The sequence below is a fragment of the Ovis canadensis genome, chromosome 4 (genome assembly GCF_042477335.2).
Source record: "Ovis canadensis isolate MfBH-ARS-UI-01 breed Bighorn chromosome 4, ARS-UI_OviCan_v2, whole genome shotgun sequence".
NCBI classification, from domain to species: domain Eukaryota; kingdom Metazoa; phylum Chordata; class Mammalia; order Artiodactyla; family Bovidae; genus Ovis; species Ovis canadensis.
The window spans coordinates 45,206,223-45,233,252 of record NC_091248.1 but is presented as its reverse complement, the minus strand read 5'-3'; the positions used below and the strand labels follow the sequence as shown (position 1 = coordinate 45,233,252).

General features: G+C 38.7%; 1 protein-coding gene across 2 annotated transcripts in view; it reads right to left on the bottom strand.

Annotated features, from left to right (window-relative positions):
* The window catches only part of DNAH11 (dynein axonemal heavy chain 11), a 357,148-nt gene that overhangs the window by 37,869 nt on the left and 292,249 nt on the right, over window positions 1-27,030 (bottom strand). For both annotated transcript variants that reach the window (XM_069587639.1, XM_069587640.1), the window contains 6 exons: window positions 15,909-16,113; window positions 14,679-14,843; window positions 11,809-11,949; window positions 5,359-5,529; window positions 2,223-2,345; window positions 599-792 (listed from right to left, as the gene is read on the bottom strand). In XM_069587639.1, the coding sequence (XP_069443740.1) occupies window positions 599-792; window positions 2,223-2,345; window positions 5,359-5,529; window positions 11,809-11,949; window positions 14,679-14,843; window positions 15,909-16,113 (999 nt within the window). The remainder of the gene's footprint in view (window positions 1-598; window positions 793-2,222; window positions 2,346-5,358; window positions 5,530-11,808; window positions 11,950-14,678; window positions 14,844-15,908; window positions 16,114-27,030) is intronic.

Here is a 27,030-nt window from a genome sequence, read left to right as displayed (position 1 = left end):
CTGAAGAAAAAGCAGCTCCATAGGGAAGGAACTTGAGAATTCTCTGGCTGGTGAATTCAAATTAGAATTAAGCAGCGTATTACCACTGAGAAGCCAAAAGGGCAAAGAAAAAAGGACACTTAAACCAAGATTCAGACAAGGGTTCTGCTTTTAAATTGCTCTGGTTGCAGAGTTATAGAACTATAAGTGAATCCATGAAAGGAATTCATTTTTTGTTTGATGTGCAAAATCTTCAGAGCCAAAGTGCTGCCACTAAGTGAAAGACAGTGAGAATCACACTAGGATAATCCAAGTTCCTGGCCTCTGAACTCTGCCAGCTCTCTTCCTAGAATATTTCCATCAGCTTCCTGTTTCCCCTACTGATTTCAGAATTAAGGTTTTCAGGAAGAATATGCTCAGTCCGCTGACAGCCTAGCATACTGTTCAGTGCTTAGCAAATCTTGGCAACAGTAGTGATTATAATATAAAAATGTTGGCAGAATCACTTTTCATTAACATGAACCATAATGTCTCCACCATTGAGTCTCCACCAGATACTTCTAGGCTTTAAGACCAAGCTTCCTCTAGGTTAATTTCTGTGAGAGCTAACCATGCCCACCTGAGAGCATATGTCATTCTGTCGGGGCGCATTGCTCTCAAAATAATCAGCTTCTGTATTAAGCTTTTCTTCTTCCATTCTTGTGGTAACTTTTCCCTTTCTGGACACTCGGATTCTGCCCACTTCCTCCACTGCTTGGCAGATCCTTCCACATCTCGGTCGAGGCCTCGAAACTCTTCCATGAGGGCGACCGCCTGTGATAAAATAGGGGAGCAGAGGAGACTAACAGCAGCTAATGTAGAGCAGCCTGGGGTCTGAGACAAAGGCCTGTGAATGTTGAGGTGAGCTCCCTGGGCTAGGCAGGAGGTCCTTGGCAATTATCTATTTCATACCTAAAAAACTACAACACTGTCACTCATCTATAATATAAACTAAAAATTAAAGAATAAGAAAGAAAGAAGGGCCTGAAACAAAACAAAACAAATTAGACGTGTGACTATATACTGGATCCTGTGCAGGTAAGGTGCTGGACAGTCTTCATTGCCTCTTCAGATTTACTCAGGACCCTTCCTGCTCTGCAAACGGGGTGATCGTGAAGGATGACTTGAACAAAGCGTCCTGGTTTTCTGCCTGGTTGGGTCTGACCAACAGGAAGCACTGGCAAGAGGCTGGAGGGCTAGTGAAAGGAGGCGAAGGCACCTCTTCCCCAGTGCTTTCCTGTGATGATGTTTAGTAGTGGCTCCGCTTCCTCATGGAATGCCAGAGTTCCTAGAGGTTGGCTCTCTCCCATAGCTTCCTTTCTCAGTAGTTTCACTAACTGTTCCTTTCCCACCCTTTCCCCTCCCCATCCCTGGCTGATCCCCTCATCTTTCTTCTTATACAATGAAAAACATACTCTTTGTTAAACTTTAAAAAAAAATCATACTTTGAATTTGCCATTTGTTTTCTGCTGAGACCCTGATACACAACTGAACCTGAAGTTATGATTCTAGAGTAATAATCTAATTAAAAATTCTATTTAAAAATAAAATCTAAACATACTAAAAAACTAAGGAAAAACATAGTTATTTTCAATACAGAGAAATGTTCCTGTTTCAGGGAAAAAAAAAAAAAGAGTATGGCGAGGCTTAGCACGTGATGAGCATCTCTGAGGGATTCCAGAGTCAGAGAATAAACTTTTAGTAATAGAATCTGACAGAAACATGGAATAAGGATTTACAATTAGGGTTGTGCTGCTTAAACATGTTACAATGATAATACATGACTATACCGCTGTATAAATTAACAAAACTTTTTGAAAAAGCAGAGAAATACTATAAAAAAGAAAAACCAAATGAAGAAACTAGATTCAGGTCAACTGAAAAAAAGATCACTTATACTCCTCAACTTTAACCAAAGGTCCTGTACATTATACGTATTTATTAACAACTTTCCCATCCATAAATAGATCAAAAGTTCCTTTACTTCCAAATAAAAAAGGGAAATCAGAATATAGTTGGTGGACATGCAAATTGGTGTAGACACTATGGAAAAGAGTATGGGAAGTTCTTCAAAAAATTAAACCCAGCATGTATCTACAACTAAAATGGTGTATATCACCTATATTTTTTAAAACTACATTTTAGAGAACTGAGATTTGAAGTAAGATGTAGAAATTTTTTGAAAAATCATGTCCCCAACATACCTTAATAGCACTCCATGACTGATTAGTGAGGAAATCAACAGGACTCTGATAAGTGTGTTCAACTGGGAACCGAAGCAGGAAATCCAATTCAAGATGATCTATCTCTGTCTTTCTCAGCAAAATCTTGAGAGGACACAAAACAGAAAAGGGTCATTTGGTCTGCATCGAAATCAAGGATGCAGTCACCACTTAATAGATATGGTTGAAAAGGCAGGACTAAGATTTCTGAGAATTCCTACAGACATATATCAGTTTGTGGTTAAAATAAGGGATCTTAGATTATGCTCATGAACTCAAAATCTTGATTGTAAAATCTAATAGCAAATAATTACCAAACCTGGTTCATTTCCATTTTAACACCTGTGCTGACTAGCAGCATATTTAAAATAAGCTTTCATATTTAGCCTTCTGCTGTTAGATCAAACTTGTCTTGAAACTTTTTATACAAATTGAGAAGGCCTCAGATGAAAATGGACCGAATCACTAAACTAAAGCTAAAACTAGTACAGTAAGTTAGTCCTGATATAGAAATTATATTCAATAAACCATGAGATACATAAGACTTTTCTTACACATGAGATTATGTTGAGAAAAACCTGGAAATTTTTTTACAGACACAACAAACACATCATGAACTGAACTCAAGACATGTTGGTTACAGAACTGATAAAAAGTCCACAGACTATTTAGGAGGGACACAAAAGAAATATTCCTAATTTCCACATAGAAACTATAACAGCTTATAAAGTTAAACAGGTAAAATGTTTGAGGTTTGTGCTATTTAAAAATTCTAGATATTTTCAAAATGCATTACAGGTGGAAACATGTATCAGAATATTATTTTATTGGGTAATTTTTCTTAATCCAATTTGATTTATTTCATCAAACAAAAAATTGTCCTCATATATATAAAGCTTACATTTATGTAAACAGTATTTCAGATAGATAATTCCTACACATATTCTAAAAAGAAGTTTTAAATAGATGTACACACGTGTGTATACATACGGTACCATCCCTGGTCCATCACTGTTCATGAACAATACATGTAAACACACAAATGTCAGCAAAACCCACAAACAATATGATTAAAATATGGGCAGAGGAACTGAATAGTCATTGTACCAAAGAAGGCACACAAATGGCTGACAGTTGCATGAAAAAGTGCTCAACATCACTCATCACTAATCACCAGGAAAATTCAAATCAAAACCACACGAGACGTCACCTCACACCTGTTGGGACGGCTATCAGCAAACAGACAAGAGATGACATGCTGGTGAGGATATGAGACAGGAACCCCTGAGCACTGCTGGTGGGAGTGTAAATTGGTAAAGCTACATGGAGAAGAATATGGAGATCCACCCAAAAATGAAAACTAGGACTATCATAGAATCCAGCAATTTCACTTCTGGGTATACATCCAAAAGAAGTGAAATCACCATCTCAAAAAGATATCTGTACTCCTATGTTCATTACAGCACTTTTTTTTTTTTTAACAATAGCCAACATATAGAAACAACCTAAGCCCCCATCTATGGATGAATGGATAAAGAAAACATGGTGTGTATGTGTGTGTATGTACCTATGATTTTTATATATGCACATACATATGTACAATGGAATATTACTCAGTCATAAAAAGAAGGAAATCCTGTCATTTGTAACAAGATAGATGGACGTTGAGAGCATTATGCTAAGGAAAAGAGTCACACAGAGAAAGAGAAACAATGTATAATCTCACTTTCATGTGGAATCCAAAAAAACAGAACTCACAGATACAGAGAACAAGTTGGTGGTTGTCAGAGGTAGGTGGTGGGGGGTGGAAAAATGGATGAAGGTGATGAAAAGGTATAAACTTTTAGTTATAAACAAGTACTGGGGATGTGATGTACAGCATGGTGATCACAGTTAACAATACTCTATTGTGTATCAGTTAGTTGCTAAGGAGTAAGGCTTCCCTGGTGGCTCAGTGCTAAAGAATTCGCTGCCAACGCAGGAGACACAGGTTCCATCCCTGGGTCAGGAAGATCTCCTGAAGAAGGAAATGGCAACCCACTCCAGTATTCTTGCCTGGAGAATCCCATGGATGGAGGAGCCTGGCAGGTTACAGTCCATGGGGTCACAAAAGAGTTAGACATGACTTAGGGACTAAACCACCACCACAACAAAAAAGTCTCAAAGTTCTCATCATGAGAAAAAAATGTAACTATATGAGGTGAAGGCTGTTGACTAAACCCATAGTGTAATCATTTCACAATATATACACACATAAGATCATTATGTTGAACATGATGGACTAATACAATGTATGTGTCTATTCTATCTCGATAAAACTGGGAGAAAGAAGAAAAATTCCATTTTATAACGTATTACTCCTGTTTATCACATATATTATAAAATGATTCCACCCATATATTCTATTCTAACCCAAAGGAATCTATTAACACCAAAACTATTGAAAGAGAAGTGACAGTTTATCACTATTAACAGCACGTATTTAAAAATGCCTTCTTTGAGCAAAGTACTTGGGAAGACACAAAATAAACAAGACATCTTTCATCAAGATTTGAATTGACCGAAAAAGTTATACAGCACACAGACTAATAAAAGGAACACGTTTATTTCATCTAGGAATGAGGCCCTTGATGTTTTTTTCCTCACCATGGGTACTTTTATTTAAACAAAATCATTTGCAGAGTCCACATGAGAAAGAGGTCTTACTGAAGGTTGGAGTGTGAAACCTGCAGCTCTTTCCATACATTTACTATTTTTTAATGGGGCTCTGAAAACCTCCCAGGACCACTCAGATTTGGAACTTTAACCTTGAGATTCTCTCCAAGAAACTCCCCAGGAGGATAAATACCTGGGAGGTCTGTATAGGACCTAAAGTTGAGGCCAACGCCTCATGGGCCTGTTTTACAGAGTGATGGCTGATGTGGCTGCCCCAAGTGCAAACCCACCTAAGCCACTGCACACTGACCGACTCACAAGGCTGACATATGTCCAAGTTCCCTCTGGGAAACTCAAACTATCTTTAGGCCACCAAGGGCTTCCAAGCAGCAGTGAAGTACCTAATACACAGAGATGCGAGACTCGGGTTCTGGGGCTGCTTTTCAGTGACTGATCTCCTCACCTGGAAAGCCATCTGGGACAGGAAGGTGAGCTTGTCCTTCTCAAACAGCGCCTGGCTGGTGTAGAGGAAGACGGCATGGGTGATGCTCTCAGTCAGGGCAGAGATGCGCCCTGGTATGTCCTCCACCTTGTCAGCCTGCTCGATGGCTCTGTGGAACAGCATGTTGAAAGCCTGGGGAATTCAAGGCACTGTTAAGGGGTGACAACTGGTGGCAGGTGTCCAGCTAGTCCCAAGCCCAGAGGCTACAGTGTATGGATGGGGAGAGAGAACAGGATGGGTTTTACAAGGATTCTATGAGCTCTAGAACAGCTCCTGGCATGTGGTAAGGCCTCAGCGAAAGTTTGCTATTATTTCTGACATTAATTCATAAAATCAACCCACATTTTCTTCCTAACCAACTCAACTGCACTGTCCTTTGTCCTTCTGCCCATGCAATTGAATATATATATATATATATATATATATTTTAATTTTGGTAAAATACACAAAGGATAAAATTTACCATCTTACTAGTTTTAAATAGTATTAAGTATATTCACACTGTGGTACAACCCATTTCCAAACTGTTTTCTTCTTGAACAACTGAAACACTGTTAGACAACAACTCACTTAAAAAACTCATTTAATTATATCAATAACTCCCTATTCCTTGACAACCACTATTCTACATTCTGTTTCTACAAGTTTGACTGCTCTAGGTACTTCCTGCAGCGGAATTATCTAGTCCTCAAGGTTCATCTGTCTTGTAGCATACATCAGAATTTCCTTCCTTTCTAAGGCTAAATAGTGTTTCACTGTATGTACATATTTGCTGTGGTTGTTCAGTCACTAAGTCCTGTCTGACTCTTTGCAACCCCATGGACTGCAGTCTGCCAGGCTCCTCTGTTCTCCACTGTCTCCTGGAGTTTGCTCAAATTTATGTCTATTGAGTCAGTGATGCTATCTAATCACCTCATCCTCTGCTGCCCACTTCTTCTGCCTTCAACCTTTCTCAGCATCAGGGTCTTTTCCAATGAGTTGGCTGTTCACATCAGGTGGCCAAAGTATTGGAGCTTCAGCTTCAGCAATAGTCCTTCCAATGAATATTCAGGACTGATTTCCTTTAGGATTGTCTGGTTTGATCTCCTTGCAGTCCAAAGGAGGCTTAAGAATCACAATTTAAAAGCATCAATTCTTCAGCACTCAGCCTTCTTTATGGTCCAGTTCTCACAGCTGTACATAATTCCTGGAAAAGCTATAGCTTTGACTATGCAGACCTCTGTCAGCAAAGTGATGTCTCTGCTTTTTAATATGATGTCTAGGTTTGTCATAGCTTTCCTTCCAAAGAGCAAGCATCTTTTAATTTCATGGCTGCAGTCTCTGTCCGCAGTGATTTTGGAGCCCAAGAAAATAAATCTGTCACTGTTACCACTTTTCTCCCTTCCATCTGCCATGAAGTGATGGGACCGGATGCCATGACCTCAGTTTTTCAAATGTTGAGTTTCAAGCCAGCTTTCATCCAGTGATGGACATTTGGGTCTATTATGAACAATGCTATGAACATGGGGGTACAAATGTCTCTTTGAGACCATCTTGTAATTCTTTTGGGTATATGTTCAGAAGTGGAATTGTTGAATCACACGGCAATTTTTAAAACAACTGTTATATTATTTTCCAAAGTAACTGCACTGTTTTACAACCCTTCCAACAGTGCACAAGGGTTACACTTTCTCCAGATCATTGCCAACACTTGTTATTTTCTGTTTTTTTTTCCCCTGAAATAGTGTAGCTATCCTAATAGATATGAAATAGTATCTCATTGTGGTTTTGATTTGCATTTTCCTAAACATTAGTGACGTTGAACATCTTTTCAAATGCTTACTGGTCATTGGTCATAACTCCTTTGGAGAAATGTCTTTACCCATTTTCTAACAGGTTATTTTTTTGTTTTTGCCCATTTTCTGACAGGTTACTTTTTTGTTTTTGTTATTCTACTCATGTACTTTTGTGATTTCCTTTGATTATCTCATTCTTTAAAAATTACTCAATATTTGTTTTTACTCATATGTCTTGGTAGCAATGGGGCTGTATATATTTTTACATGTACCTATAGATATTTAGATATATAGCTAACATATCCAACTCTATACATCTATAATCCAAATCTATATATCTATAAATAGATATAAACATATCACATTTTTTGACTGGTGGACAAGGACTAATATACTTGAAAGCAAGTAAAACCCTGCAAAAAGTGACAGTAAATATGGGTAAGAAGGTATTAACGAAGTACTTATTTGCTATTTACATTTTAAAATCAATTTTTAATTTATAAACAATAAAATGCACCCATTAAATAAAAAGCCCAATGAGTAGTGATAAATGTATAGACTTCAGTAACTGATTCAGTCACTGCAATCAAAATGTAGAACCTCGCTATCCATGTCACCCTAAAGAGTTCTCGCGTGCCTCTTTGCAGTCCGTTCCCACCATATCCACCCCCATCCCTGCCCACTGCCGAGCTGTTTCTCTCATGGCAGAGTCATTTTAGATGTGTACTTCTAGAACTTTGTTGTGCAGTTGATTCCCTTTGGGTAAACACCTAGAGTAAACATTTAGATCATTTTGTAACTTTATGAGAAACTGCCAAACTGTTTTCCAAAATAGTTTTAGCACTTTGCATCCCCACTGGCAAAGAGAGAGAGGTGTAGCACCACATCAGGGCCAACATTTACGTTACTGACAGTCTTGCATAATTTTAGCCTTTCTATTGGGTATACAGTTATATCTCATTCTGCTTTTACTCTGCATTTCTCTGATGATTGTTGAGCATCTTAAAAATGTGCTTATGGGTAATATATATCTTAGTAGGAAATGGCAACCCACTCCAGTATTCCTGCCTGGAGAATCCCAGGGATGGGGGAGCCTGGGTAGGCTGCAGTCCATGGGGTCGCTGAGAGTCAGACACGACTGAGCGACTTCACTTTCACTTTTCACGTTCATGCATTGGAGAAGGAAATGGCAACCCACTCCAGTGTTCTTGCCTTGAGAGTCCCAGAGACGGGGGAGCCTGGTGGGCTGCCGTCTATGGGGTCGCACAGAGTCAGACACGACTGAAGCAACTTAGCAGCAGCAGCAGACAAGTCCAAGCCTTTCCTCCATTTTTTTAAGTTAACTATTGAGTTGTATATTCTGATATAAGTTCTTTGTGAAATTTATGTATTGGAAATAACTTTTACTGATCTGTGGTTTGGTTTTTCATTTTCTTAATGTCTTTTGAAGAAGCTAACTTTTTTCTTTCTCTTATACTCTAGGAAATTTTTATTTCTCTTATACTCTAAGGATAAATCTTTGCCTAAACCAAAGCCCAAAGACTTTGTATTGTTCTCCGGGAAATTTTACAGCTTAGCTTATTCATTCATTTTGAACTCATTTTATATAGAGTGATGTAGTAGCTAAGGTTCATTTTATTCCATGTGGATATACAGGTGTCCCAGCACCATTTGTTGCAAAAACGATTCTCTCCTCAGTGAATTGTCTTAACACTCACTTCCAAGAATCAGTTGACCATACATTTATGGGTCTGCTTCTAGACTCTTTATTCTGTTTCATTGATCAGTGTATTTTTATTTAGGCCAATCAGTGTAGTAAGTTTTGAAATCATATACTATAAGTCTTCCAAATTTGTTTTTCTTTTTCAAAATTAGTTGTTTTTAAATCCTTGGCATTTCTACATAAATTCTAGAATCTGTTAGCCAATTTCTACCAAAAAAAAAAAAAAAAAAAGCCTTTCTGGGATTTTCACTGAGACTGAATTAAATCTATAGATTAATTTGGATAGAATTAAAATCTTAACAATACTGATTGTTCTGAGTCATAAACATGGTCTTTTTCTCCATTTAGTTGAACCTTCTTTAATTTTCTCAATAATATTTTATAACCTTCAGTATGCAGATCTTGTATCTGTTTTGTTAAAATTAACCCTAAGAGTTTCAGAATTTCAGAATCTACTGTAAATAGTATTTATTAATTTTATTTTCTAAATGTTTATTCTTCATATATAGAAATATAATGAATTTTGTATATTGACTTCATATCCTGTGATTTTGCTAAAAACTCACTTCTTAATCCTAGTAGTTTCTCATGAAGGTAGTAGGTCATCTGTGGAAAAAAGATAGCATTTCTTCTTTAAAATTTCTTTTTTTTGGTATTGTTTCACTGGCTATAACCTTCAGTGCAATATTGAATAGAAGTGTTAAGAGAAGACATTCTTGTTTTGTTTTTGATCTTAGAGGAAAGTATTCAATTTTTCAACATTAACATTAGCTGAAAATCCTCACAGATGCCCTTCAGCCCAGAGTATGACATAGTGACCATTTATCCCAGTTTTCGCAGAATTTTCTTTTTAACCAAATGTTTTAATTTGTCAAGTTCTTTGCATCTTCTGAATTATAGGCTTTTTCTCTTTTTTATTTTATTAATATGAAGGATTACATTGTGTTTTTTAAGGTTTAATCAACTTGCACTCCTGGAATGAATTCCAATTGTTCATAACAGATTATGCTTTTCCTATGTGGCTGGATGCAATTTGCCAATCTCTTTTTCAGTAGTTTTCAACCCTTTTCTGATGGGGGCTGCTCTGTAGCTTTCTTTCCTTGTAATACCATAGTCTATTTTTGGTGTCTGGGTAGGCCTGGGCCCTATTATTTCCCCCTTTCACACTGCAGGGAATCCAGGTCCCCTGTGCTGCTCAGAACTTCTTTACTTGTTCCATCTTACTAGACATCTGCTAGTTATCCTTGATCCTTCCTCTTTATTATTGCCAGTATCCAAAGGTCTGTCTAATCAAGGCTATGGTTTTTCCAGTGGTCATGTATGGATGTGAGAGTTGGACTGTGACTAGGGCTGAGTGCTGAAGAATTGATGCTTTTGAACGGTGGTGTTGGAGAAGACTCTTGAGAGTCCCTTGGACTGCAAGGAGATCCAACCAGTCCATCCTAAAGGAGATCAGTCCTGGGTGTTCTTTGGAAGGAATGATGCTAAAGCTGAAACTCCAGTACTTTGGCCACCTCATGCGAAGAGTTGACTCATTGGAAAAGACTTTGATGCTGGGAGGGATTGGGGGCAGGAGGAGAAGGGGACGGCAGAGGATGAGATGGCTGGATTGCATCACCGACTCGATGGACTTGAGTCTGAGTGAACTCCGGGAGTTGCTGATGGACAGGGAGGCCTGGCGTGCTGCGATTCATGGGGTTGCAAAGAGTCGGACATGACTGAGCAACTGAACTGAACTGAATCCATCTCCAAGAGCTGACTGTTGTAGCTTCAAATCGTTAAGTCTCCACACTTCTGTTTGAGTCTTTTGCTATCACATGAGTCATCTGCCTACAGCCTTTCAGTGGTCTCTCTCTGTCCACAGACTATAATCCAAAGTCCCCAGTATAGACCTCATGTGATCCAGACACCCCCAGCTCTCAGGACTCATGTCTCACCATCTTCTCCCTCACTCATTACACCCCAACCACTTAGATTCATTCACCTGAAATCTCGAAAACTCTTTCCTGTCTCATATGTCTGTTATATTCTCCAAACACTATATAACCTCTGAGAGGTATTCCTGAAGCCCTCAGTAAAACAGCCTCTCCATCTCTACTGTTCTCTCTCGTTGTACTTGTCACTTTTATACACACACCAATCTACATATCTCCACTCTTATCTGTGTTTTCCAAACTGTACACTCAGCAACCAGCACAACACCTGGCATTATGACTGATCACAATAGCTATTTGTTTAAAAACTGAAAGATGGAATGAATGGATACTTCCCAGAGGCAGAGTGGTACAAAGTAAAGACCACTGGGTTCAGAATCAGTCATGGGCTCAAATCCTGACTCTTACGATTATGAAATGTGAATTCTTTGCCAATTTAAAATCTGAATATTAGTTTTTTAAAATAAGGATAAAATAACATGTTTTACTGAGATGTTTTAGGCATAAGAATGAGCCAAAGAAATAAAGTGTCGTGCCTGAGACACTGGCTTAATCAATAGTTATTATCACTTTTTTTCCCTCTGTACCAAAATAAAATGGGAAATCTTTTTTATAACATGACAACTTTCACAAAAAAAGTACAGGAGCCTCCAGAAGAATTCCCTTTATGTGTGTATATATATATATATATACACACATAATATATATATATATATATATTAAGCTCCTTAAGATCCTATTGAAGAATGTAAACAGTGTGTTTTGATGTCACATAAGTTAATTATTTCAAAGCCCTACTGAAAATTAGAAATGAAAGTTACTGAGAAAGTGAAAATTTCTTTCACCTTGTTTTTATTTTGCTAGCTAGATCCTTGAGACTCCTTACTGGACACACTAGATTGCTTAAAAAAAATCCTAAACTTTCAGAAACAAGTTAAACTTCTAAAGTTTAAATTTTTCTTAGCATATTCGTCATTACCTTCAAAGAGAATTGATAGATGGGGTTGATTTTTCTGAGGTCATTAATCACAAAATATAAAAGAGATGCTCTTGCTGCCACTGGTCTGTAACATTCTCGGGCCTCGTTGATTTTTCTTTCATTTTCTTTAGCTTCAATCACCTATGGTGGGAGCAGACAGCATAAGTAACTTACTCTTCACAGTCTCTGTGTGATGGAAGGGGCATATCTGAAATGAGAAGCCAGTGGTATTGAAGTAGACAACATGTATGGCATCTCTATGCTTGGTCTTTCCCAAAAGCGTGACATTCATATTTTAAAATAATCTTTTTATCAACTGACTTTTAAATGAAAATGGATGTAACTCCAGCTGTGCTGTGGTTACAGATTAAACAAACTTGATGGTTTCTGGTTCTACAGAATTTATTCTGAGTAATGTCACCTTCCTGCCTCCCCTCTCTCTTTCAGGGGTTAATAACCCAGCTGTATCACCTCCCAGGGAGAGCTCTTAAAAATCTGCTGGGTCAATTCAATGCCAATATCTTTATTAGTCAACAAGGTATCCAAATGCAGCCAAGGTCAATAAAATATCCAATAACCAAGCTTACTAAAAACTCTTTATAGGAAGACTCTCATGACTGCCTAATTCTGACTTTGCACCAGATCATCCATATGCTCATATATTTCCATTTAGTTTATCTTTGTACAATATTAGCCTCTGGGTACATTCAGAGAGGTAATTAAACACACAGACCATCATCAGCCAACATACTCGTTTTTATTCAAGACACAGTTTCTTCTGTCTAGTACTGCTGTTGGTCCTAGAACTTTACAAGGTACAATATTTGTCCAACCTTTGTTTACAGACTTGATTCATCATACTTGTCTATAAAAGGACAGAAAGAAAATGTAGAGCAGAAGCCAGCAGTGTAAATTACTGCCCAAAGCAGGACCTCTGACAGGATAATATTTAAATCATTGTGTTTGGAACACCCAGACCTTTGTCTAAGAGGGTAACTGTAAATAGCCCTGTCTAGCAATTCATTTAGCTTTTTGATGGTGTACTTGCAGGAGGTACATATCGGTATGTACTTCAAATGGTTACTCAGGGTAAGTGGAAGGGAGGGATAACTTGGGAGATTGGGATTAATATATACATACTACTAACAATAAAATAGATACCTAATAAGGACCTATTGCATAGTACAGGGAACTGTACTCAATATTCTGTGATGGCTTATATGGGAAAAGAATCTAAAAGAGAGTGGATATATGTATTTGTATCACAAATTCACTTTGCTGTGTGCCTGAAACTAATACAATGCTGTAAATCAATTATACCCCAATAGAAATATTAAAAAAATTTTTTTTAATGTAGAGCAAAGAAGGAAGCTCCTACATGGAAAAATGTTAGGAAGATAGCAGAGATATTTTAAGAGACAATTAGAAGTTAACTTCAAAGCTAAGACCTAATTTACTTAATTGCCCTAATCTTTACCATTTTAGGAGCTCCCTAGAATTCACTTACTTAAAAGGAAAGAGTAATCTGGGATTCCATTTCCTTGCTTAAACTAAGACAAATATATTGGATGTGTGGTAACACAGTGTTCGCTAGGTAATTAATAGATTACTTAGTAATGAGGATACTCCAGAAAGCAAATAAGGGTCCGTCTCATTTCGAAACCTCAGCGTTTTAAAGACTCGTGGCCGTGTGTGAAAGTCCAACGTGCATGCCCAAGGCATATTAGGACACATGTTGGACGTTCAGCAGGAAGTCTACTAAGTGAACATTTTCTCCTAGCTTTTAGGAAACGTCACTTTCCTGGGGAAATAATGCATTTGAGTGCAGTGGGAGACCATCCTTTGCTCAGTTACCTAGCACTGAAGGTCTGTAAACAAAACTTAAGCTCTAAGTATTTCTGTAAAATGTATGACAGACCAGGAAGCCTGTGGTGAGACTGTAGGGTGTCAGTTTGCTGAAGCCGAAGGCTAAGCCTTTTAATATTTTAGACTATGTAAGCCAGCAGGGCCCAATTTCCTTCAAATTTAGTCACTCAGGAAAAAATAACAGCGTGACAGAGTCTACTGTGAACGACTGAATCTCTGTTGCATTAGGAGAAGCCCAACTTCAACCATCTCTATCTCCATTCAGACATCCAGAGTTCACTTTTTAAGGGCAGTTTATGAAAAGGCCTGAATTCCACAGTCAGTCCTTTTAGAGAAGTGGCCAAGTGGGACTATACTTCTGCCCAAGCACTTCATTCAAAGAGAATAAGCCCTCCAGAAGTCCAACGAGCATCAGAGCACTATTTACAATAGCCTAGACGTGGAAGCACCTAATTGTTCGATAGAAGAATGGATAAAGAAGACGTGGTACATATATACGATGGACTGTTACTCAGCCATTAAAAAAAGGATGAAATAATGACATTTGCAGCAACATGGACGGACCGAGAGGTTGTCATACTGAGTGAAGTCAGAGGGAGAAAAATCCTATGATATCGCTTAGACGTGGAATCTTAAAACCAATGATAAAAATGAACTTATTTACAAAACAGAAACAGACTCACAGACTTAGAGAATGAACTTAAGGTTGGTGGGGGAGGGGAGTTCAGGGAGGGATAGTTAGGGCGCTTGCGATACACAGGTATGCACTGCTATATTTAAGATGGATCGTCAACAAGGACCTACTGGAGAGCACAGGGAACGCTGCTCAATATACTGTTAAAAAAAAAAAAAACTAATTGGGAAAAGAAGAGATACATGTATATGTATAACTGAATCTCTTTGTTGAACACCTGAAACAAACACAACACTGTTAATCAACTATACTCCATGATGAAAAGTTAAAAAAAAAAACAACGCTCCAGGCAGCACCTGCCTTTTCCTACCTTGCACTCTATCTCGGCTGCAGTGGCCTTTGCCCTCTCCAATCTCTCTACCAGCTTGGTGTCATCTAGAAAGCTCCCCTCTGCCACAGAGAGACGCAGAAGGAGGTCGTCCTCCAGGTACTTCAGCTCTATCTTAAAGTCGTTTTGGTGCTTTGTCAGAACCAGCTAATGCAAACCAAGCAAAAGGTGAGAGACAGTGAGTAAATTCATATCACTTCCTATAAAACAAAACACTTAGCATTACACCTCTAGTAATCATAATCTTTAAAAATTCTTTAAAAGCAATACACATAGTTACATATGCCCAGAAATTTTCCCAATTAATGTCAGGTATAAATTATTTTTTAATTTAGATGGAGATAATCAAGGGATAATTGCACATGAAATTTTGGCATCTCATAGAAATATAATGCATTTTTGTATGCCAAACATCTCTGCCTCCTCCACCACCTGCTAAAGTACAGAATTTTAAATATTTGTATTTTCTTGCTTGGTATTATTTGTTTGCAATGCATTTAAACTTTAAATTCAGAAGGCATGGTAAGAGCTGGTTGTACTCCAGGGTCTAGAGCATGACCATACATCATAATCATGGAACATTAGGAACCCAGAGGAAGAAACTTTTGGTTTCTGTATTACATCTAAAGAGAAAAGGCATTATTTCCATCCTCATAACAGGATAAAAGCTAAACATCACAGCCCTTCTTGTATCTGTCAGAGAACTGAGGTCACAGGGCAATTGCCATGCTGAAAACTACAGAGACGGGTGAATACAGTCACAGATTCTCAGGAACATGTAAGCAGTAATTGGCTAATTCCTGGGGGCAGAACTTGAGAGTTAAAAACTTTTGAGGGCCCAGTGTTTGGGGATCTCTTAGGAGAGGAAGCCCAGGGCAGATCCCTCTCTACCCTCTGTTCTTTCCAACCTTCTAGGGCATGTATCTGTTTCTCCAGCCTGGCTTCCATGATTCCAACTCTGTGCTTGCCAGAGTCACGTGCATCAAACAAGACCCACAGTGAGTCCATCTCCTCCGGCACAATCCTGACTACTTCCTTAATCAGAAGTATCTTGAGTTGCTACTTAACTGTTCACATATATTCTCATTTTTCTTAAGTTGATTGTGAGATCCTGGAAGGCAGGCATCCCATCTTATACTCCTATGTCTGGCACTATCATTTGTGCAAAGAAGGTACTGAATAAGTGCTGAGGGATAATTTCATAATTCTTACCTTAAGTTTCTCCAAGTCTGGTCTTTCAATATTGACAACCTCTGCCAGCAGCTGGGCTTCCAGACCATCTTCTGTGACCGTGAAATTGAGGAGGGTCGTCTGAGCCTGCAGTTCTGGCTTATAGTGAGGATTTACCAGTTTTGTGTGAAGGATAAGACGAAAGTTGTGGTTAAATTCACATTCTTTATCTCCAATCTTGATATACCTAAAGGGGGCATAACACAGACATCAGGAGACTCCCATGAACCATGACTAATAAAAAGGTGTCATTCCATTCCTGTATTCTTTTGGTGAGTCATGAATTTTTGTCTAGTCTACATTTCCCTAACGTATAAGAGGAGTAAGAATTGTCCACTAAACCTCTATATGATTAAGTCTCCTTACACGTAAAATGGTGATAATAGTTGTGCTCATTTCATAGCATCACTGTTACAATTAAACACAATAAATCATATAAAGAACCTATAACAATAAACTCAAGCTTCTATTATTATGCTATGATTAACCTTATATTAAAGATTAATATTCTTTAAGGATAAAGTGAGTATGTATGCTCTTACACATGGGTTTGTAAGTATCCCTGATGAGCCCAGCCTTTAAGTTTTAGCTTCCCTGGTGGCTGAGATGGTAAAGAGCTTGCCTTTAATACGGGAGACCTGGGTTTGATCCCTGGGTTGAGAAGATCCCCTGGACAAGGCAATGGAATCCTACTTTAGTATTCTTGCCAGGAGAATTTCATGGACAGAGGAGTCTGGTGGACTACAGTCTGTGGGGTTACAAAGAGTCGGACACGACTGAGGGACTAACTTTCACTTTCATATATATACGTGTGTGTATATGTATATATGCATACACACTTAAAATTCATACATATGAAAAATACACATATTCTTTTCCTGATACAGGCTTAGTTTAAGCCACTTTAAATGATGCAGAAGTGATTCTTTTTTCTAAGGCCCATCATGTGACTATGAGTAATGGTAGCAAAAATATTTTCCAATAAAGAAATAAAAATTCCCCTGGCACTTTACTCAATCTTAGTACTTGGGGGTCTGGCTCAGAAGTAAAATTTAAGAAGTCTGTTGCATGGGATGCATTGACAGCGTTCTTCCAAGCTCCATCTCACACGGGGTGGGCTGACAGCTAGCATGCTTCTGTTGTGTGTCCCTGTTCCTCTGGCCACAGGGCCCAGGAGTAGGTACTTCATCTGAGCTGTTCCAACCAGGGTAAACTTTCCTGGGGTTCAGGCCTGGGGCAGAGAGAAGGGAGAGTTGGAACTACTAGAACCTCTAAGCTCGTGCTGACATCCCTCTGTCCTGCTGGTGAACCAAGCAGCAGAGAAAGACTGTCCTGGTTTCCCAAAGAAGAGTAATTAAACCAATGTTCAGATGAAAGAGTAACACAAAGGAGCATGTTCTGGGTTTCATGGGCTTCTAGGTCTCCTTTCTTGAAGTCCGGCTGCATGTTCCCCTCAGTTGCCATGGCACCCTGCAGCCTTGTAATAGCCTCTGTTTTGCTTCACCCCAATGGAGGTAGTTTCTTTAATTGCAAGCAAAGCTCTGAATGAATGCAGTCACCCCGTGAGGGCAGAGCCTGATTTTTCTCTACCTCAGATGCTGGCATCTAATTTCTAAGGAATTCTCCTTGGGCTCCCTTGCCCCTGAGTGCTCTAGGCCACTGGAAGCACTAGCAAGAGAGAGCAGCATAGGAGAAGAGAGGGGTCTGGCAGACCTTCATTGCTTCCAGGTTGTGCTTGTTGGGGGGATAGTGGGGTGGGTTGGGGGAGAGTGGAGTGAGGGCTATGTGCTGCAATCCACAGCTCATCTTGGGGCTATATGTGCCTTGAGATCCACAGCTCTGCTCAGAGGAGCTAGGAACACCTTCAGGCCTGGAGGCAGCAATGGCTTCCTGCTGCTAAAAATCCTTTGTAGCCTCAGCATCTCCACTGAGTTCCCGTTACCCTTTGCTCTTCAAATTCTTCTTGTAAAACAGTCACTCTGTGAATTCTATCAAACAATTCCAACCTATTTTGTGGTCTTTTTCCTGCCAGGACCCTGCTATGAGGCTGTAGCAAAAGGCAAGTTTTTCTTACTCATGCACCAGACAGACAGAACCCATGAATGCTGGAAACTCTCAAATTCTTCCATCAAAGTGGCCTGAGCTTTGGAGAACTGAAATTCCTCCAAGAAGCCTACAAACATGGCTGAAGCAAGGAGCATCTTCTCAGTCTCCTATTTTAACTACTTACTAAAATTCTGAGTTCTTCCCTATTTAGTGTATATTTTCATTAGAGAGGTGTCATCATGATGATGATAAGAATGTTACTCAAAGCCCACATTGTTTTTAATTTAAATATAATGTTTTAAGTAATTATGAGGAGAAAAATGAACACTCATCGCACTGACTTCTGGGTGAGGTGTTAAACTTCCTTATCAACTTCGGAAAACTAGATGAATTCAAAAGAAAGACACCATAGACTATACACTGTCTTTCTTTTGAATTTGTCCAGTTTCCCAATACAAACTGATACAACCACTATGGAGAACAGTATGGAGATTCCTTAAAAAAACTAGGAATAAAACTACTATACTATCTAGCAATCCCATTACTTGGCATAGACCCTGAGGAAACCAGAATTGAAAAAGACACACGCACCTCAATGTTCACTGCAGCACTATTTACAATAGTTAGAATATGGAAGCAACCGAGATGTCCGTCGGCAGATGAATGGGTAAGGAAGTTGTTTTACATATACACAGTGGAATATTACTCAGCCATAAAAAGGAACACATCTGAGTCAGTTTTAACAAGGTGGATGAACCTAGAGCCTATTCTGCAGAGTGAAGTAAGTCAGAAACAGAATGACAAATATTGAATATTAACACACATATATGGGATCTAGAAAGATGGTACTGATGATCCTATGTGCAGGGCAGCAGAGGAGACAGATCTAAAAAACAGATTTTGGACACAGTGGGAGAATGGCGGGTGGAATGCCTGGAGAGAACAGCATTGAAACATATACATTACCATATATGAAACAGCCAGCCAGCGGGAGTGTGATGTGTGACACAGGGGCCCAAAGCCAGTGCTCTGTGACAACCTGGAGAGAGGGGTGGGGAGGGAGAGTGCAAGAGGGAGAGGGCACATATATACCTGTGGCTGATTCATGCTGATGTACATGGCAAAAACCATTACAGTACTGAAAAGTAAATATCCTCTACTTAAGTAAGTTTAAAAAAACCACACTTGGGGCTGTACTACAAAAGAAACACAGAGAGAAAGACACAGTGTAAGTTCAGAATTTAGGCAATGCTGAATCCTCCTTACTAAAATGTCACAATATTTGCAATAACATTTTTAAACCTGAGTAGAGATGCTCAGATGCCCTAATGTGGTAATATTTTGGGCTGTTATTGGTGGATATTTCATAACTGTCTTGCTCTGAGATGAACTCATATGGTTATATGACTTTTGAGTCATATGGTAAGGAGAAGGCCCCTAATTCCCTGGCCACTCTTGACTATGGAAATTTTTATAATATAGTTTAAGTGGGTAAGATTAGTTAATAATCATAGTTTTCTTAAATCACGAAAGCATTAATCAATAAATCACCCAATCACTAAAGCTTTAATCACTATAGCTAAGAATCTCAAAGATTCATAACATACTGTCTCCATTCAATTCTCAACTTTTTTTTTTCCATTGTAGTGATATTATATTTCAACAACTTTCACAGGTTGCCACACATCTAAGGGCAATTAACATCAGGACAAAGGATACAAGAACAGAAAATGGGCAAAAGACATTCTCTGCAACAAGTGGTGTTGGGAAAACTGGACGGCTGCATGTAAGCCAATGAATGAAACACACCCTCTTGCCGTACATACGGATAAACTCAGAATGGTTTAAAGACTTAAATATAAGATACGACACCATGAAACTCCTAGAGGAGAACATAGGCAAAACATTCTCCGACATAAATTGTGGCAATGTTTCCTTAGGTCAGTCTCCTAAGGCAACAGAAATAAGAAAAATAAACAAATGGGACCTAATCAAACTTACAAATTTTTGCACCGCAAAGGAAATCATAAAAACAACAACAAAAATGAAAAGACAACCAAAGGATGGGAGAAAATATTTACAAATGATTCAATAGTCAAGGGCTTAACTCTCCAAAATGTACAAACAGCTCATATAACTCGACAACAACAAACCAAACAACCCAACTGAAAAATGGGCAGAAGACCTAAATGAACATTTCTCCAAAGACACACAGATGGCCAAGTCAACAGGCACATGAAAAGATGTTCAACATCCCTAACTATTAACGAAATTCAAATTAAAACTACAACGAGGTTTTCATCTCACACCAGTCAGAATGGTCATCATTTAGAAGTCTATAATGCTGGAGAAGATGTGCAGAAAAGCCCTCCTACACTGTCGATGGGAATGTAAGTTGGTACAGCCACTATGGAAAATAGTATGGAGGTTCCTCAGAAAACCAAAAACTATAAAAAAACAAAAACTATAGAACTACCATATGATCCAGCAATCCCACTCCTGAAAACAAACCAAAACTCGACCTGAATACTTCACCATTAAACTTAATAACAAGTAGCTCCCAAAGTAGTTCATTTGGCAGGTTTTTCAAGCTTAGAAACTTGACCAAAAACTGTGACAGCATCTTAAAATGTTATTGAACCATAGTTTATTTACAGTGCTGTGTTAATTTCTGCTGTAAAGTGAAGTGACTCAGTTATATGTGTGTGTGTGTGTGTCTATTAGTCTTTTTCATAATCTTTTCCATTATGGTTTATCTATTTGGTTTGTTTCCTGACAAAACTGTAATTCAAAAAGACATACACACCCCTATGTTCACAGCAGCACTACTCACAACAGCCAAGACATGGAGAGAGCTGAAAGGCCCACAGACAGATAAATGGGGAGAGATGTGGTACATACACACAGCTGAGCACTGCTCAGCCATAAAAAGAATAAAACAATGCCGTCTGCAGCAATACAGAGGAACCTAGAGATGACTGTACAGAGCAAAGGAAGTCAAGAGGAGAAAGACAAACATCACGTGATATCACTTACATGTGGGCTCTACACATGTGATAAGCCAACCTGTCTACAAAGCAGACACAACTCATGGACCCAGAGAGCAGACTTGTGGTGGCCAAGAAGGAGGGGGAAGTAGAAGAGGGAAGGGTGAGGTGTTTGGGGGTAGCAGATGCAAACTATTATAACAGGATGGATGAGCAACAGGCCCTACTGTACAGCACAGGGAACCATGTTCAGTACCTTGTGATAAACCGTAATGCAAACGACTATGGAAAGGGCTATATATATAAACACACACACACATTACATATATACACACACATATTGCATATGCACATATATATAAAACAGAGTCACCCTGCTTTACAGCAGAAATTAAGCTTGAAAAATCTCTCAAGCAGGCTACTTTGGGAGTCATTTTTTATTAAGTTGAATGGTGAAGTCATTCATGTTACCAAGTTTTGGCTTATTTTCCCTTAGTACTTCCCACTGTTTAATTTTTTTCCAGCTGGAACACAGATTTAGATGACAATCCTCTTCTAAGCTGTATATATGTATAACCCATATTTTCCTTTAAAAATAAGTTTAAAAAGAGTATTAACATCACTGTTGAAAGTGAAACACTGAGAACAAGAGATGAATGAACTCCAAGCCAGCTGTTGTAAGTAAACCAAGAAATAACAGCAAGTGTATCTGATGGGCACAGTGGCCCTGAGCCCTTGCTATACTAGTCTTAAAAATGATACCATTTGTTTACACTTTTGCAAATGCCTTCCAGTTGATATCATGCTCATTAACATAATCATGACTTTATAATTTCTCCAATTAATTTTTTTTTTTACCATGAAATATGCTACAACCAACATTCATTCACTCAACAAACACCTACACAGTGCCAGGCTGTCAGAGTCTACTAGACATAGCCATTACCCAACAAGCATGGTCTCTTCTCTAACATTATTACTTACTTTTTCTCATAATAAGCATAAGAATATAAAAGTTTAGGTACTGACTCATTCTTTTACTTATCCAGTTCAATAAGTAAATATGTATCAAGTGCCTACAAAGTCCAGTCACATAAAGATCAAAGATCTGCCTCATTAAAAGACAGGCAAATGATCTGAAGAGCAATCTCTCCAAAGAAGATCTACAAATATCCAATAAGCACCTGAAAAGACGTTCAACATTACTAGTAATCAGGGAGATGAGAATCAAAGCCACAGTGAGGTGGGAGTTCACACCCACTAGATGGAAACTAAAAAAAAAAAAGCACAAGAACTAGCAAGGATATAGAAACATTAGAGCTCTCATACACTGTTGGTGAAAATGCAAAATGGTGCCTCCAATCTGGAAAACAGTGCGGCGGTTTCTTCCAGTCTTAAACAGAGTTACCACGTAACTCAGTTATTCTACTCCTAGGCACATGTCCCAAGGAATGGGAAGCATATGTCCACATAAAATTTTTACACAAATATTCACAGCAGCATTATTCATAATTGCCAAAAGATAGAAACAACCCACTGTCTATAAACTGATGGATGGATAAATAAATGTGGTATATTCAAACAATGGAATATTACTCAGCCATAAAAAGGAAAGAAGTAGAAGCCCCTGATACATGATACAACATGGATAAACCTTAAAAACAAGTAAAAATAAGCCATCACAGAACTCCACATACTGTATGATTCTATTTATAGGAAGTGTTCAGAATAGACAAATCAATAGTGATAAAAATCAGATTAGAGATTGCCTAGGGATTTCAATTCTAAAATAGTAATGACTGCTCAGTGCTGCGAATACACTGAAAACCATTGAAATCTTCACTTTAAAGATTAAGCTGTATGATATGTGAATTACACCTCAATAATGGTGCTACCAAAAGAGAACAAAAATGAACAACAGTCTAATAAAAGGTAAATTGCCAAGATTTGCTTTTGTCAATCGGGAAAGTAAGTGATCATGCTAACTATAGTTTATCAGAGGTTCATGCTTGACTTTTTAGTATAGTAAGGTGTTACAGAATGGTCTTAATTGATAAGGACAACTTTCTTAGTCAATCTCCTTTTTGACTGAAGACATACTCAACCATATCTACACTGACAGCACCAGCAAAATTTCTCCCATTACTTGTTTTCCTGTTCAAAGGTTTCCAAAATTGGTCTCATAAATAGCTTGAAGAAAATTTTTCTTTGCTAATGAGATTTTCTATTTTTCTGTTAATTTACTATATTACTCTTGGCCTAGATTTCAAGACTTCCATGACCAGCTTTTGAAGGAAATTTTAAGAGTGGCGGTTTCATGTAATTAATTACCTGGGGTTCTCAACACAGAAATGATCCCAAAGTTTATACTCATTTATATTTGCACAATAACAAAATCAATATTTTAAATAAACCTTTGAGTACATTGTCTTGTAATTTTCCAATTACTGCTCCATCTTGGTTTGAATTCACTCCTCCCCTTGTAGTATCTCTGAGAAATGCCAGATTTCTCATGACCTTCTATGATTTCACACTGAATTTTTCCTCATTTGGTTATGAATTGTAAGTGGGTTTGGGTTCATATCTCATAAACTTTACTTTTTTAACCACTAACCTATGATCCCAGGTGAAAAGAGAATTTAAACACTTTTCCACTTTAAAAATATAAATTAAATGAACACTGAATGAATCAAGTCCGGTATTTTCATTAATGTCGTCTAATGGGACAGCTCCTGTGGCAGGGTTAGAACCTGTGGACTAAGTCAATTTAATTTTGAGGCCTGTGTGCAGGGTAAGGGTGGAAAGGGTACATGGCAATCAAAACAAGCCCCCAGCAAGATGACAGACATATCTGATAGTCAAAGGTGTTCAGATCTCATGGAGAAATCCCTGTAGATGGACGACTCTTCCTGTAAATGGCCAGAGAATTAAGTTTCAAGCATGGTCGGCCACATACATCTTTATCATATATTCTTTTCTGTTTACAACCCTAAAACTATCCTCAGCTTTTGAGCCACATCAAGATAGGCTGCTTGCCCATCAGCATTCTAGAGGGTCTACTAGTCATTGGTATCCACATAATCTCTTCTCAAAACAGCAGCAGTTAATCCCATTGGAGCACCAGTAACACCCTGTTACAATTTCTCCAATCGATCAGTCACTCCACCTAGCTGCACTTACCTCTCTAGAGTTCCAAGAGAAAAAGTGAGAGACTAGCCGATACAGAATATGAGGTTTGGACAATTCTGCTTCTGGGTGTAGGTGACAAAAGCTTTTAACTGGTCAAATATGAATTTAACCACATATCTCAGTTAAAGTCACACTTGGTAAGGTGGCCCAGAATAACTATATATGGTTCTAAACCTCCCTTGCATACCTACATATACCTGGAGGCACCCATACACCCCAGTTTGAGAAGGGGAACTCCATCTACCTGAGGTAAAGGGCTGACTTTTCTCTGTGAAGAGACAGAGTTAATCTGGGAATTTGCTATGCTAGTGGCATAGGGAAGGATGTCTGCCTATAAAACCGGTTTTCTACTCGGCTCTGAAACATTATTTTATAGGTTTATATTTCCCAGGGATAGTAAATTATCCTCAATTGGAGTATTTTATGATCTATGAAAGGCAAAACCTCCACAATGACTCAGTGGGTTTTATCATTGCTGCTAGGTTAATTTTTGGTTAATCTCCAATCTGGGAAAATTAAACAGAATGCTAGTGCTCTCTTCTGATTCGAAGGATCCAAAAAAGAAAAAAAAATGGAGTTAACCAGAGGGGTGGGAAAAGCAAACAATCATTGTGTTGTTTCTGTAAAGACAGGAGTCCAGAGGTTGTAACTTCTGGAACACAGCAGGAAGCTCCAAGCACTCAAACTTCAGCGCCAACGAGGAGGGAAGGGTAACCTGAACCCTCACCTCTTCTCTCTTGCAGCTGTTCTCTGAAAGCAGTAGTTCTTTACCCACCTTCTGGCCTCATGACCCCAGGAACAGGACTCTTGTCTTTGACACTGCATCACAGGGAGAACCGAGCAGAGCAGGGCTCTCGGAATGTGGGCTGGAATTGCTGCCAAAGGGGTTTCACTCAATCCTCCAAGGGTATGAGCTCCTCCTGTCCCCTCCTCTCTCTGGCTAAGAAGTGCTGGTTTGGACATCACAGGCTAACTACACAAACTGAAATAAAACGACTTTTCCCAGTACAAGAACCACAATTTAATTGGCTAGGACAGAGGATGGAGAAGGCAATGGCACCCCACTCCAGTACTCTTGCCTGGAAAATCCCATGGATGGAGGAGCCTGGTGGGCTGCAGTCCACGGGGTTGCTAGGACTCGGACACGACTGAGCGGCTTCACTTTCACTTTTCACTTTCATGCACTGGAGAAGGAAATGGCAACCCACTCCAGGGTTCTTGCCTAGAGAATCCCAGGGACGGGGGAGCCTGGTGGGCTGCCGTCTATGGGGTCACACAAAGTCGGACACGACCAAAGCGACTTAGCAGCAGCAGCAGCAGCAGGACAGAGGATGAGCTGTCTGCATTCTGTCTCACCTATCAGAGCTGTGATTTTAAAAGGGCCCCAGAGATCATTCATCTGTCTCCTTTTTATGGACCTAGCTTATGACTTGTCCAAGGTCACGCAGCTTAGTGGCAGAGCTGGGACTGGAACCTGGGTCTCTAGACTCCTGGAATAAAGTTCACTTAACTGCATCCCATCACAGGGTAATTTGCTCTGTCTGATGGTGAAAACTTCTAACCCCAGCTGCTGTCAACCTGTCTAACCATCAATCACAAGAGGGTAATAAGAGAATATGACTGAATCGGTAACAACCAAAGGCCACTAGCAAAATAAATAAATAAATAAAGACACAGCTCAGAGGACATGCCCTGCTGATCATACTATTAAGGAGAATAGGTCTGATTATTGATGTGCCCAGCCTGAATCCAAGAGCTATTATTTCCAGGAGATATTTTTATAAAATGAATTTATAAAAATTTGAAAATAAATCACTCAACTTATAGAAAAGTTTTCTATTTTCTAGCTTTCAGGAAAAGAAAATACTGAAGTATGCCAAAATGCTCAGTGAAGTATTGTAATTCTGGATGAGTTACTGTACAATAAAGATAATCATCTAGAAATCAACTAGAAATTTAGTTTTCTATGTGTAAGGCTGGAATAAAAATAAGACAGCTATATGTAAAAATGAAAGTAGAACATTCATCAACACCAGAAACAAAAATAAGCTCAAAATGGATTAAAGACCTAAATGTGAGACTGTGCTCAGTCACTCAGTCATGTCAGACTTTTTGCAACCTTATGGACTGTAGCCCACAGGCTCCTCTGTCTATGGAGTTTTCCAGGCAAGAATACTGGAGTGGGTTGCCACTTTCTCCTTCATCATGTGAGACTGGATACTATTAAAACTCCTAGAGGAAAACATAGGTAGAATACTCTCTGACATAAAACATAGTAGTATTTTTTCAACCCATCTCCCAGAATAATGGAAATAAAAAAAAATGTAATCTAATTAAACTTAAAAGCTTTTGCACAGCAAAGGAAACAATAAACAAAATGAAAAAAACAGCCCACAGACTGAGAAAAAATATTTACAAATGATGTGACCAATAAGGAATAGTTTCCAAAATGTACAAACAACTCATGAGGCTTAATATCATCAAAACAATGAAACCCTATAAAAAAATTGGGCAGGAGACCTAAACATTGACATTTCTCCAAACAGGACAGAGGGCCAACAGGTGCATGAAAAGATGTTCCACACGGCTTATAAAGAAATGCAAATCAAAACAACAATGACATATCACTTCACACTAGTGAAAATGGCTATTGTCAAAAAATCCACAAACAATAAATGCTGGAGAGTGTGTGGAGAGAAGGGAACCCTCCTATACTGTTGGTAGGAATGCATATTGGTATAGTCACTATGCAGAACAGTATGGAGATTCCTTAAAAAACTAAAAATGGAGCTACCATATGACACTGCAATCCCACTCCTGGGCATACATCTGGAGGAAAACATGATCCAAAAGTATACATACACCCTAACGTTCACTGCACC